Source organism: Electrophorus electricus, chromosome 11 (genome assembly GCF_041902795.1).
Source record: "Electrophorus electricus isolate QZ-2024a chromosome 11, ASM4190279v1, whole genome shotgun sequence".
In the NCBI taxonomy this organism is placed as follows: domain Eukaryota; kingdom Metazoa; phylum Chordata; class Actinopteri; order Gymnotiformes; family Gymnotidae; genus Electrophorus; species Electrophorus electricus.
In genome coordinates this window covers 21911425-21926216 of record NC_137507.1, presented here as the reverse complement: position 1 = coordinate 21926216, position 14792 = coordinate 21911425, and the positions used below count along the sequence as shown (strand labels likewise).

The 14792-nt window shown below is 36.9% G+C and overlaps 1 protein-coding gene across 2 annotated transcripts; it reads right to left on the bottom strand.

Annotated features, from left to right (window-relative positions):
* Positions 1-342: 342 nt before the first annotated feature.
* cab39 (calcium binding protein 39) lies at positions 343-13115 on the bottom strand. 2 transcript variants are annotated; one of them, XM_027032019.3, is made up of 9 exons: positions 12952-13115; positions 10676-10830; positions 10058-10222; positions 9286-9404; positions 7606-7774; positions 7005-7064; positions 5830-5895; positions 4695-4838; positions 343-2745 (listed from the first exon to the last, which is right to left on the bottom strand). In XM_027032019.3, exons 2-9 carry the CDS (start codon positions 10787-10789, stop codon positions 2557-2559), a joined length of 1026 nt encoding a protein of 341 aa, XP_026887820.1. In that variant the 5' UTR covers positions 10790-10830; positions 12952-13115; the 3' UTR covers positions 343-2556. The 2 variants fall into 2 exon arrangements, with proteins under 2 accessions (XP_026887820.1, XP_081579686.1); XM_081723560.1 differs by lacking the exon at positions 10676-10830.
* Positions 13116-14792: the final 1677 nt, after the last annotated feature.

Genomic DNA, 14792 nt, shown 5'->3' with positions numbered 1-14792 from the left:
GTCCAGAATCCAGAATCATTTGTGCTCCATAAAAAAAAAGAATAATTTAAAAAATTTATATATATATATATATATATATATATATATATATATATATATATATATATATATTAAAAAATTATATTTATTTTATTTTTTTTCTTTCTTACTGACAAAGTGGAGTCTTACGTTTCTGAAATGAATATTCTCAATTAGAGGAATTATTCTATAAGAAATGTAAATGTATTCAAGGAAAAGTATGTGGGGGCTCATATGCCAGTAGCATATTGTTCGGTGGTACTCGAACCTGCGCTCGACTTTTAGACATCATCCCTTCTCTGCAAAACAATGACAACAGTAATGTTTTGTATCACAAACATTTGCTTTATTTTCGAAGCTGGATTATTCTGATCTTTCAGATACTTCAGAAAAGTGGCCACAATTTCAGTGACCAACGCCAGACATCTTCCTGTGCTTTCTGTTCACATTTGACTTTTAACTAATAAGCACTTGAGACTGTGCCAGTTTAAGAATCATGCTGCATCCTAGGTTATACAATTCATGCTCAGTTGCAAACTTTAACTAATGTTCACTAATTGCAAGATGAGATCAAAGTCATTGTGTCTGTGTGTGTGAGATTGATTTTATATATATATATATATATATATATATATATATATATATATATATATATATATATATATATATATATATATATATATATATATATATATATATATACACATATACACACACACATAAATAAAACACTCACATATGAGAACCATATGCCTTTCTTGCCACCTGAGTCTGCAAGTGCACCAAGATGAAGGTGATAGATTGTCTAAGTAAATGGTGACTTTAAAGACATAAGATGACTGCAATTAATTGCAAACTGACATATATGCCACAAGCTTTTTGGGCTTTGTGCCAAATTGGTCACTCACAAGAATTTTTCATGTCCTTTAAATAAAAAACTAAAATTCTTACATTTTACTTCAGAGAATTACATCCAGAACAATGATTTGATAAAAAAAAAGTAGAGGTTGGGGTTTTACTACTTTAACAAATAACCACCGGAGGGGGTTACTGGTAAAACCAAACAGCCGATTAGTCTGCAAGTGATTAAATTAGAGCAGACGTAGAATGTTTTTTAGTACATTAAAGCTATGGCAGATGTAATATACTACAAAGCGCAGTGAAAAAATCTGAATTTAAACCAGAGCAGTAATAAAAGAATCATCCCACATCTTTCCACGGTCTCCAAACCAGTGCTTTCATGTATATATCAGAAATACTGACTCAGGACATTACATGCAAGTCTACTGCAGTTTTAACAAATGGTTTTAAAATTGAGTGTCTGCGAAATTTCCAACACTGATACCTTTGTTGAAAGAAATCAAAACCCTCTGTGTCAGGGCTGGTCATGTTTCTTATTTTTGAAGGACCATTTTCCTGAAGTTGATTTGAAATAGATGGCCTTTCTGAAAACTGAATTCAGTTCTTTACTACTTTGAGTATCTAGCCTGGGGACTTGTTTTTACAGTCAGCTCATAATGGAGGCTGGACACAAAGGACAGAAAACCAGTCACAGGTAAGGAGCCAGAACATCCCTAGCAAATATTTGGGTCAAATTAGGGCTTCACACAACTGAGCAGAGCATTTACAGTCACTCATATCTTACAATATTATTTTTATAACCACCAAAAACGTAATGTCTTCAGTTTGTATATATACACACACACACATATAGTCAAGGGTCAGAGCCCAATGGAAAATTACAGTACCCAAAATAAAATAATAATAATAAAATTTAAAAAAAAAAAAAAAAAAAAAAAAAAAAAAAAAAAAAAAAAAAAAAAAAAGGGGGGGGGGGGGGGAACATATGTACATATCTAACCTCAATTGCCCCTCCCTAAAACATAATACTTGCCCAATGGATGGGTGAAACACATCAAATTGAAATTAGGATTATGCATCAATCACATTTTAACCAGGTACAGTATTCAGTCTCAAACCATATCTTATATTGTAACTCCATTAACCACACACAACCATTACTAGGTTGTACTTGGGTGTGCGCATGCTAACACATCTGTAACTGTGTGTGTTGAGCGCTGTTAGGAGGCATGTATAAGTAAAAGGATGGGTGTGTCTCTTGTGAGAAATACAACTGGACTGAGGTTAGACAAGATTAATGACATGCTGCTCTGCTGATATTTTATGGAAACCCATTAACATCAAATTGTCAAACTTCAGTCACTTCTTGTCTGCCAATGAGAACAAGCATATGTTTGTGTTACAAGGCCTACAACATTTTCATGTGCAAGAAAGCAGCAGCGACTGTCCTTTTGTTTGCTATTTATAAAATAAAACAAACTGTCCAAGTCCAGCAAAGCAAGACTCTATCCTCATTCTCCCTCGCCTTCAGACCTCATGAGACGTATTTCTCCTGCAAAACCCAAATTTTAAAAAAATGCTTGGTGTTGCAACCACTCCGGATCATAAAAGAGCCACACTTTGTTCAGATGTTGCCTAAGATGACATGTAGACACGATCTGTACTATGTCTGTCTGTTCAGGCATCCTGTGGGTTGGGCCTCTTGAGCTCTCTGATCTGCTTGATGAGATAGGTCTTTTCATCATTGAACTGCTCGTCCTCAGTACGATCATTCTGGAACTTGCTTAGGAAATCTATTAGTTTGGTCTGATTCTTCAGCAGGATGTCTAGGATGGGTTGGGTCTTGTTTGGATTGGCCACAAACACCTGCAAAGTTAAAATATAACATTTTACAGATGTCATGGGTCTTCCTAGAACATTATTCATGACAAACCTGCATGGTGTTTTATTCAAGTAGTTAAAATATATATATATATATAATTTTTTTTTTTGTGGTGGTTAAGAGGGTTCTAGGGATTATGCAAAATGTATGATTACAAACAAACCTACAAAAAACGAGACTGGATAAAAAAAAATAACATTACCAGACATGGGTTAGTCCAAGCCTCCAGAAGATTGCATGTGTGTAGGCTTATGCTTAATCTGGATCTGATAAATTGGCCCTAAGATTTTCGTAACTCTAGTACTAATGCTTCACAAAGCATCAAAATGGGCTAACATGTAATTAATTGTGCATATAGCACTAAATGGGCTGAGTGATTTTAGAGAACTTGCTGTGTTCACCAATTTTATCATATTTATAAATCTCTTAGCTACAAACAAAACATACCAGTGCCCCTCCATTTGTATCTATTTCTATATTCTATCTGAATATAGAAAATAAACTTTATGCATGCTACACATGTTGCAATGATCTTCAACAATATAGAATTTGACATTTTCTCTCTACTATTCTCCAATGGCAATCTAAATTGCAACAAAAGCTATTCATCAGATTTGCTAAAGCTGGACCAATATTATGTTACCCATTGACTTTATACACAGTGACAAATTAACCTTCAATTCAAATTTATTTTAATTAATTTATATATAATTTAACACTGTGATGCTGACACTGTCAGTCGCTGCTCAGGCTGATAAAAGCCATTAATGTTGCACTAACGGCTTTAATACTTCATCAACTGTCAACATTGACTGTCTCACATATTCACATAACTTCTTAATTTTGTGATGTTACAGATCTTGCATCACAGTGTAATCAATATGAGCAAATTCTGTTTCCCATTTCTTGGCTCAAGTTTGTCTTTAATGCACTAATAATGTTACAATGAAATGTGTTTGTTTACTTATCTCTGAAAGCAACTTTTTACCTTTAGATTGCATATACATAAGTATCATTACTGTCAAAAACTGCCTGAAATACCCCATGCAAACTCTTTGGGAAATTTAAGCTGCTCAGTGATTTGCCTACTCTAATAAGGATCACCACAATTAGGTCAGTAACAGGTATTACAAATGTTCGTCACATATTTTGCATTTTTCTGACCAGCTGGTAATTTAATATGTTTCCACATACGGTTTATGATACATAGATCGACAGCATAAAGATGCATTGATCTAATCAGCCTATACTTTAGTTACTCCAGGTTTACTAATTGCCATACTTTAACAATAAGGTCTATAAAGTCATTTGCTGGTATGTACTATAAACGAGACTACATCTACAAAAAACACCAAAAAAATGTATTTCCATATTACATTAATTGTACTGGCCAGACTGATACAATACAGCATTCAACTAAAAACAGAATAAATTAATCTTAAAATTTTGGACTGTAGGAAGATTACTGCCTCCTCTTATAAAAAGCATAGCATGCTACAATTATATAGTAAACAAATAAAGAGATAAGAATTGACCATTGCATTTCCATAAATAGGGATCTCTTAACAACCAGTTGTGAAGAGTGTACAAACGGTTTAGGAGTGGATGCTGTCAGGCATTAAAAACCTCCCAGTGTTCTATAACTGCAGACATGTGTTTCCATAATGGAGAATCAAAATGTGCCACCATTAGAGGTGACAGAGCTAAAGGCAAAGTTCAGATATTTCAAATGTATGCATCTTTTTGGGAGTTTCCATACTACATCCAAAAAATTTGATAGAAAGCAATCTTCCAGAAAGGGCATTCCTACAGAATGAAGGGATGCCATTTTTCATTTCAAAAATAATAGTAGAATCGTCTCTGGTGACATACTGAAATAGCCAAGCATGGAAAGCAAAGCAAACGTGTTGTGTGTGTGTGTGTGTGTGTATACCTTGAAGACATGGAAGGCTTCAAACTGTATGTTACGGCTCTTGTCTCTCAGCAGATTCATCATGAGTTTCAGGTTCTCTGGTTTACTAATGTATTTAGTCATGATGGTAAAATTATGCCTATCCAAAAGGAGCTCTCCTAGCAACTAACAGGGACAGAGACACAGAAATGCATTTAGAAAGTATCAGGTGACGCATGGACCGTTTATATAGTGCACGCATCACTATGGTCAGCAGAGTGTGCTGTGCTTGCCATGAGCGAAAAAAATTAAAAAGAGAGAGCTTCACAGGGATGGACACGTTGTTCTCATTAGCTTACCAGGAAACAGAGCAAGCCACAATCCCAGTTTAACCCCATGTTAACAAATGAACACTCCAGTATTTTACTGTATTGGAACATTAATATAAGCAAAGTGAAATATGATTGTTTTTGTTTTGTTTGCATTTATGATGCATAAAGCAGAGTGGTGATACTGCAATTAGTCTCATTAATAAACCACCTAATGAGTGGCCATTGATAGCAGGTGGTAGCTGGAGTAAAGTAATTCTTTGGAGAAAAAGAAGAAAAAACAAAATCAAAATTCACACCATTTTTCACTTATGCCAAATGGAGTCGATCTGCCAAGACATGTCTGGTGTCCAAATGTTGCTTCTTTAGTTTTGTGCTGGAGCTACAAGCCTAACACAGCTAACAAGGAAAAACAGGAAGTAATACTAGAAAAAAAAATCTTTAATTAATGTGTTCTTGGCATAAAGTGAGAAAATTAAATTACCAACTCATGCCATTCTTGGCTTCCAAGAGAGGCTTTGTGAAGATGTTAGTTTAAGAATGAGCGCAGATATGGCATTTTAAATGTTAATGTTACACTGTGTATATTGTACCATCCTGTTACAAGAGAAACAACAAATACCCTTACCTAGATAGCGAGATAACCACATTAAGTCAACAACATGCTAACAACAGAAAAGGTCAGTTACTAACAATACCGACCAGGTACCATATAGGATTTAAGTTTGGTCATCTAAACATAGCCATCAGTCATGCTACTAGACATCAGTAACATACTTAATAGTACTACCCATTAATATAGCATTGCTCCGATTTAGTACATAGTCAGCTCGTAGTGATCTGCTTACCTTAAGTGACTGCCTTTTTGTCACATAGTTTTCAGAATGGAGAAGCTTCTCATATTCACTGAAGAACTATGGATGAGGAAAAACAGGGCAGAAAAAAGTCACCATGCATATTTCTCTCTGCTGCAGACCCAGGACATGGCACTTTTATAAATTAATAGCGCACATCTAATAAAGGTCCCTTCCCATGACTACAAAAATAGGACTTAAGTTGAATATCAACCAGCAGGCATTTCAAGGCCAGCAGGTCTTCAAGCTGGGGCTTCGACCATAGTGGCTAAAACCTCTGGGCTTCTCACCAATGGGAAAAGTGCAGTCTCCCTTTTAAAATGAGACCATCCCAAGTCAACAAAAACAGTGTTTCTTAAAACATGTGTGGGGACTTTTGTCCCCAGCTGGGTCACATATGTGTTTAGTAGTCACATAATAAGGAAAAGGAAGTTTCAGTGTGATAAACAAGCTCAGTTGTAGCTCAGTGATTAAGGTGGTTAGTGGTTAAAGCCTTTAACCCTCAATTGCTCAAGCTGTATTCAGTCATAACTTTGTCAATTTGTATACCAGCAATCAGCTAAATGCCATAAATGTAAATGTAGTATGCCCAAGTGCCAGTTCTTTGATGAGTGACACGTCTCTCTGTTGCAAGTCTAATAAAATCTAATCAAAGTCCCTGTACATTACATATCCAAATCATCCAAACACATGAAAACAGACTGACTGGACATATATGAAGCAGGAAAGGAAAACTAAACCAAACCCAGTCTTCCAAAACTTAACACCCTAAACTTTGGTAGTTTTAGATGCAGCACAAGGGTGATGTTCTCACATTTATCCTAGTTAGCACCTGCAGCCTTTGTCACTTTCTTTTTTCATACTGGGATATTTCCCACAGAAAATACCAGTACTTTTTAAAGTTAAAATGTTTCTGGAAAGTTCACAGAAGTACCACAATTTGAGGCATCTCAGAAAAATCACTTGTGTATAAATCATCACTTGAAAGAAACTTTACTCAGTACCACATTAATATGGATGAAAATGGAACTCAGGGTCTCCCAAAAAACACAAACCCACATAAACCTTCAGAAAACTAAGAGGAGAAACTAACAGAAACAATACGAGCTAATGGGTAATAACAGGTAATAACAGAGGTATTAACAGTTGGTGGTGTAGTGAGGCCTTACCCTATCATAATGCTGCTCCAGAAACTCAGCACTCAGCATTTTGTGCCTTGTTAACAAGTCCTAGGTATGAAAAGAGGCAAAGGAAACAAGAATAGTACCAGAATCCTCATCCCAACATTCAGCATAAATAATTCATCCAGGAAGTACTTCATCAGAAATATTTTAAATGTTATATTGGATACATCTTCCCAACAATTTTTTTTTTCTATGCTTCTAATGCAAGAATTGTTTTGTTATTCTGATGCATGCTCCTTAGATTTTAAATGGTTTCAGTGCTGGGGTTGAAATCAAAACCTAAAGCTAAAAAGAAACAGATAATACATTTTAGAAATGCAAATAAAGAAAAAATAACAGCATTACATAAATATCCAAGCTAAATTACTTGGTAATTCTGTCCGATAAACTTGCAATGTAGAATAAATTTTTTGTGGAAACACCTTTGGCAACAATTACTGTACAGCGGCTGTTACTGAATAACATATTATTATACATGTTTCAAATGTTTTTAGCTAGGTTTCTACCATGTTTTCTAGGTTTGGAGAATTCATTTGTTCCTTCCACAGATGCCTCTCTCAAAGAATTACCACACGCATAGTTTTACCTTGAATGTGGCAAACGCATCGGAGGCAATGTCAAACGTGGACATCTCCACGTATCTGAAGAACTCATAAAACTGCTCAGAGCAGAGGGTGAGCTTCGCAAGGGGCTCATGACGGATGCACTCCCTCAACATGATCCCACAGTTTAGCGCGATCTCAGGGGACTCATACCTGCAGCCAGAGAAGGTGCACGCACAGACCAGCTCAAACCAATTGCAGTTCAAACAATATTAAACTAGACAATGTTCAAAAGGGCACTGGCAAAAACAGCAGCAAGACATCGCATGACGGTCTTTGAAGTAACAATCTTAATTACGAAGACACCTACACCATAAAAATCTAATGCCAACTGGCAGTATATGAGACAGTTACAGAAAAGTTCTGATTACATTTTTTTAAAAACTTTATCATCAAAGGGAATAGTTTTAAAAAAATTGTGTGACATGTATACAGACAAGTTATATCAATAAAAGATGACCTGTGCTCATAATGCAGGACCACACAATTAGAGCAAAAATTACCACTGATTCAATAATCAATCATATCAGCAAAGTCACTCAGCTCCTAGGGCCCAAAAAAAAATAAGCTTCCTAAATCTGGAGTTTATAATGCTGTTCATAAGTCACTTTTATCCAAGTCCAGCAACCAATGTATAACAAACCTATATAAACCAATGTAAGAAGCACAAAACCTGAACCCTTAAGCAACAGAAAAAGCTTGTATAACTGATAAGGGGAATATGGATATGGTACAGAACCATGTGCATTCTATGGTGCCAACACTACCGTTTCATTTGACATCATCAATCATTGCAACTTGAATGAAGATCAGAATTTGTTTTAGGAGTCATGTAGAAATCCAGACTCCCAAGAATGTTCCCAAACCTGTTCTCTCAAGTTAAGGTTTTTTGCCAATAGAGTTTTGAAACAAGCGGAGGAAGTAGGTTACAAACCCTGCATGTGGGTGTGTTGCATGTTATGGATTTTTTACATTTTATTAGTATATCATGTACCGGCTACGCAAACCTGCAAAAGCTTCTCATCAAACAAAGAACCTAACATCAAATTAAAATTCATCAAGCTAAAACCACGTTACAATCAAACAGCAGTTTGCTATGTAGTATTTAAGCTAAAAGACCCAGTTTTCCTCACTTAAAAAGCAAAGTAAGCATATTACAGCATTACATTTACAACTGACCAGAGTTCTCTTGCACTGATTTATGGCCAAGACCAAAAGATCAGTCTGTAAAGTCTGTCATGGCTTGTTTATTACCATGGGTTCATAAAATGCTTTGAAGCAGTACTGAAAAAAAATACTAACCATGTAGTTTACTGGAGGAACATTCAACAACATACTCAGATAGTCTTCCAGGTAAAGTAGCTAGTATATCCCTAGGAAGCACTCAGCCCATCACATTCTGAGAACAATGTTAGATTGCCTGATCAACCAGACACGTCATATCTGCATGGGGGTGGGTGTAGTTCATTTTGGTGTCCATTGTCACAGACAGTCAGGACATGTACAAGATTATAAAATAAATGCTTAATATGAGCATTAATATGAGCACATTCTTCAGCACTGCATGATGGTATCAGTAATGTGCAATAATGATAGCCATTAAGAGCTAGCGCTGATTGGCTGCCACATCTTGTGCACCTCCAGAATAGGAGTACAAGTCCTACCCTTTGAGCAACATGAAGAGGATGTTCTGCTGAGTGCAGAGATATTCGACTGTGGGAGTTCGTGTGCCAATCTGACGCCTCAGGATGTTATTAAAGATCTGAGCTACATCTTTCTTGCCCTAAAAAGACAGAGAAATGAATTAAATAAATATGTATTCTAGTTTATATTACATAATTATATATATTCTAAAAGTGATTGGTTCAGATGATTAACTGATTAGCTACAATGCCCAACAAGAAGGAATCAGACAGATCTGCGCAATAATATGGTACAATTTCATAGACTATGAGCACAAACATTGCTCTGAGGCAACATTAACTTTTCGGTTATCCATTTGCTGTTATCAAGGAGAAATTACAACTGAGGATTATTTTTTTTTTAACCCAACCCACCCCACACCCCCCTCATCCCCCCCCACATACACCTCAGTTATATACACAAAGATAACAATTTTCATTGCCCTACCCATCAATAGGTGATAGGTTAATTTAATTTAACTTAATTTGGCATGCAAATGCTGCTGAGTCTACTTCCTACACCACACAGGTGAAGGTTGTGGCTATGAATTTAAAAGAAGAACAATCAAATCTTACTGAGCATGATTTCAGTTAGAGCTCTCATGAATACTTTGAATGCTGGGTCAACGGTCATTTGCAGATGACTGATGGGAATACCAGTAAAAAAAAAATAATAATAAAAAAGAGCTCGGAACAGCACCTAAGCACATGTGCATACCCGCGCACACACACAAACAAACACACAGCCACCCACCTCAAAGTCAATGAGCTGTAGGTCTGCAATGAGGGTGCCGAGTAAGCCAGTGTTATAGAGCTCCTGAGCCAGCTGGGCCACCGCTTCAGCCTGGGGCTCCTTCTCATTAGTGCCATACAGAATCTCCTTCATGGCCAGGAGAGACTTGGAGACCTCCTCGGTAGCCTATGTGCAAGTATGTACACACATACACACACGTGTACACACACACACACACACACACACACACACACACACACACACACACAGATCAGTGCCAAACAATATCGTTACCAGCAAAAGGGCATAAGGGGTCTCCTCCAGCAGCTTTTGAGAGAACAGCATCGGTGGCTGGTGGAAGCAAATCAACACTCCATCAGTAGAGAGAAAACAAGGTGCCTAATACTGATTTTCTCCACTCAGTTACAAATGATGACCATGTTTTCTGACACAGAGACAAACATTAAAAGAAAAGACAGAGAGCAAGCAAGGATGAACAAACTCACTGTAGGATGGCTGTTAAAAAACAACAACAAAGAAAGAAAGAAACAAAGAAACCCCAAACAAACAAAAAATTGACAGAAGAACGAACACTATAATCTCATGGTCTCAGATGTTGTAAGAGGGAGTAATGTGTACCTTCTCAGCCTTCTTGTCAGATATGTCATGTTTCTCCAGAATCATCATGCTGTCTTTTAAGTTCTTCACAATGTCCGCTGGACACTTGTGAGATTTACCAAAAGGGAATGGCATAGCAACAAGCTATAAAAGTTACCAGGTTGCACTGAGTGCACCTAAGACAGACAGACAGACAGAGAGAGAGAGCGGAGAGAGAAAATTAGGTGATTAACCAAAACTGAGAAGCTGGCATTATGGAATTAAGTCTAGTTATTTACTAGTTATTGTAAGCTCTACCAGTCCTTTGTTATGGCAAAAAAAAAAAATCACTCAATATTTAATAAAAATCTATATGAATTCAGTGTAATTCATAATGCATTACTGTGCTTTGTTAAGTCTCCCAAAGCATGTGTCTCTAGCTTTTTACAACTCAAAAAGGGTTGGAAAACAATCAATTGCCCAACTCCTAAACCCAACCTCAGTGCATAAATTGGCAATCTCAAACTGAACTAAATGTCATTCTTAGCTCTCCCAAGCTATAGATAAGCAAGGGTGTACAGGGCCAGTCTTGAGAAGCAAATCTCCAGATGAACCACATTAAACCCCCAATGAAGACAAGGCTAAACATTTGCAAAAGGTCTATAAAATCACTCACATTATTTACAATTATGTTAAAATCTATATATTTCATAACTAAAATCATGGTAATATATGATTTTACAAGTATTTAGAGGGATATTAAAATGCATTTGCTTTTTATTTGTTTGAAATGATAAAAAGAAATTTCTGCTCTTGTTGAAACATATATGCAGGCAGGTGGTGATGGTTTTAAGCATTTGTTGAGAAGTAATTTTATGCCAGTGGTGTCTCACAGGACACGAGACAGCAAGAAAGAAGGTTTAACTCCAATGGGTCATTTCAGGTTATAGCAGGGTGTCTACACTACCACACATGCCACATTAAAGTATCATGCCTTCTGTGGGGTGACCCAGTCAAGCACTGGAACCTGACATGGAAAATTTCTATGACCCTATCGCAATAGTAGCTCTAGGAAGGTGTCATATGAGCAAAGCCCTTTGTTACCCTCTGTGCTCAGAAAGGAAATCATCAATTTTATATCCAAATGAGAGAGAACATGTGATTCTAAGACAATGCCATGAAATGACAGTCTGTTGTAGCCTCCAATCAAGAATCACAAAACACTGTCAATGGATAAAGCAAGTATATTGAAAAATAAAGGCTTAAACTGGAAGACAAAGCTATGCCAATGCTTGTGCATTTACACTGCCCAAGTCACTTTTTTTTTTTAATAAGCTAGCTTTTTAAAGTCTAAAATTCTATGGCGATATTGACTTTCACAGATGTGCAAAGTTTGAGTGCTACGTTTAACAGAGTAACATATGACATACTGGTAGTTTCACCGAGGACGAATCTACGATTCTGACATGTGAAATGTGATGAAGAATGCTAATAATATTGATCCATCTGAAAACGGTATTCTGGCGATTAACTGAATTATGTCAAGTAAATCTCAAACAAAGATAGTTGGCTTCATATCGCCTACTGCTACCTAGACTGACTCTGGTGTTTTGGAAAGGAAAACTAGAGGTTTCAGGGAAATCGGAGTCAATATATCTGGGTTCACTGCTAAACCTTTCTGAAAGACCACCCTAGGTTCACTAGTTTAATTAACTAAAACATTCACTTAGCATCTTAGATAACCTTGCTGATCTAGCCACATTGGTAACTGGCCAGGTTACAACGGTTACTCTGCAGCGATGCAGTCAAATATTTTGTAGCCATCTCCGCAGCAAGTCAGAATACCATTTGACCGCTGCAATTAAAGGATTGACGATGGACATTTTTTATACAACGGGCTTTCGACAGTGCTAATTAGCACTAACTAGGGTTCATCTAATGTTTTGCAGGTCATCCCGACAGCAAGGAAACAAAGAGAACATCCCGACAAAGATGACTGGCAATTAGCTAGCTAGCCAACGTTAGCTAAATATTTAACTGGTCATGTTTTGCCCACACCGTTGAGCTGTTTATCATGGTAGCTAGTTAAATATACTGTCAAAAGCGCAGAACATGAACTTTATTAGGTATGACGTATTAAACCTAACCGTAGCAGTAACTAGATAGCCAAACCTGTTAGGCGCAGCTAGGCCTTGGTTGCACAATCCCTCGCCTCGCACCAAAACCTATCTTAGCTGTGCTAGCCTAGCACTTTGGTTTAAAACTAGCAAGCTAACCTTCTTGCCACCATAATTGTGGAGAAAAAAACAACATCCAACCTCAAAACACTTCTTTCAGAGTTGTCCTCAATGTGTGATGAAGTGCTTAGGTAACACCAAAACGTCCGCAGTTTTAGTCCACAATCTAGTTAACGTTAGGTAGGCAATTTCTCAAGAATATTGTTCCCACTTCACCTGCAACTTCCTCAACAACTTCTTCTACTTCGTCGCCTTTCATGATTTGATGATTGGTTTAACAGCTGGCTACTGACACCTAATGGTGATATAAAGTTGTAACCGCTACCGTGCGTCCTTAGTATCGACATTCCTAGTATAGTAGCAAGTCTGTACGTATTATAGTTTGTCGTTATTTAGGTGAAGTAAATGTGAAATAACTTAAATAAGAAATTGATAACTTGGATAACTGACCGTTGACGCGGCATTGCTGTTATTTATATTGAGACATTAGGAATAAACCAGAAAGCTGGTTATGATTTCGAGTCCTTTTAAATTATTTTAACTAGCATAAATGCTGTAGCCAGGGATAAGAAGCCCACCCAGCGTCTTCCACCAATTGGCATCTATAGGCCACCAGGACCCTAGTCAGAATTTATTTAAGGAATTTGCAGATTTCCTTTCTAATCTAGTCACTCTAGTAGAAAGAGCCATTATTGTTGGCGATTTTAATAGTCACTTTGATAGTGATCAAGACCCTCTGAGATCGGCCTTTAGTTCTATATTAGAATCAATTCGTTTCACCCAATGTATATGAGAACACACACACACTGGTGGACATACGCTTGACCTAGTACTTACATACGGTGTAGACATAGAACACGTAGTTATACTACCCCCGTCGGATGCCATCTCAGACCATTCCCAACTACGTGTGAGCCACAATAATAATAACCTTGCCTTGCATCATACAAGACGCAAGATTAAGTCAGCCACTGCACCTAGATTTGTTGCGAATCTCCCAAATTTATCATTTGTGACTAGGATACCTTCAAACCTCACGGTATTTTATCAAATAACTGAATTCTTAGAAACCGTATTCTGATACAAACAAAAACGTACCTTGGTATAATAACCACATTCACAATTAAAACAAAAAACTCAAAAAATAGAACGTAAATGGCTCCACACTAAACTTGTAGTCTTCCAGCTTGCATAGAAGGAGAGCCTTCAATGCATAGAAAACCACTTATTACAGCTCGAACAGCTTCTCTCTCGACCCTAATAGAAAATAACAGAAATAGTACTAGATTTCTTTTTGTACAATTGTATAAATACAATCTAACTAGGAATACAACTGACACCAATGCTCAGATTACAACAACACACAGTAGTAATGATTTCATTAATTTACATTTACAGCATTTAGCAGACACTCTTATCCAGAGCGACTTTCAAAAGTGCTCTGTCATTTACTTATACAATGCATCCTAGCCAGCAGAATAGGCTAAAGTGCAATATACCAATGATCTATAATGCTGTAGAAATACGGAGCTCAATGCTGATACCTAGAACTACAAAATACATAAGGTATATCTTAGACAATGATAAGTGCAATAAACAATAAGTTTGTTAGACATCATCAGTTTAATAAGCAATACCCTGAAATAAGTACTATTTTGAGTTAGTCAATATGGGAGCAGGGTCAGTGGTGATTTAAATATTCTGGGAAAAGATGAGTCTTCCGTCCCTTGAAGATTGCAAGGGACTCTGCTGTCTGGACAGCTAGCGGAAGTTCATTCCACCACCTAGTAGCCAGGACAGAGAATAGTCTCAATACTTGTCTTCCATAAGACTTGAACCATGGTATTTCATTCAGAGCTGTACTTGAGGTTCAAAGTACTTGAGGTACAGATCAGGCTTTGACTATTGACCTCACGTATGGA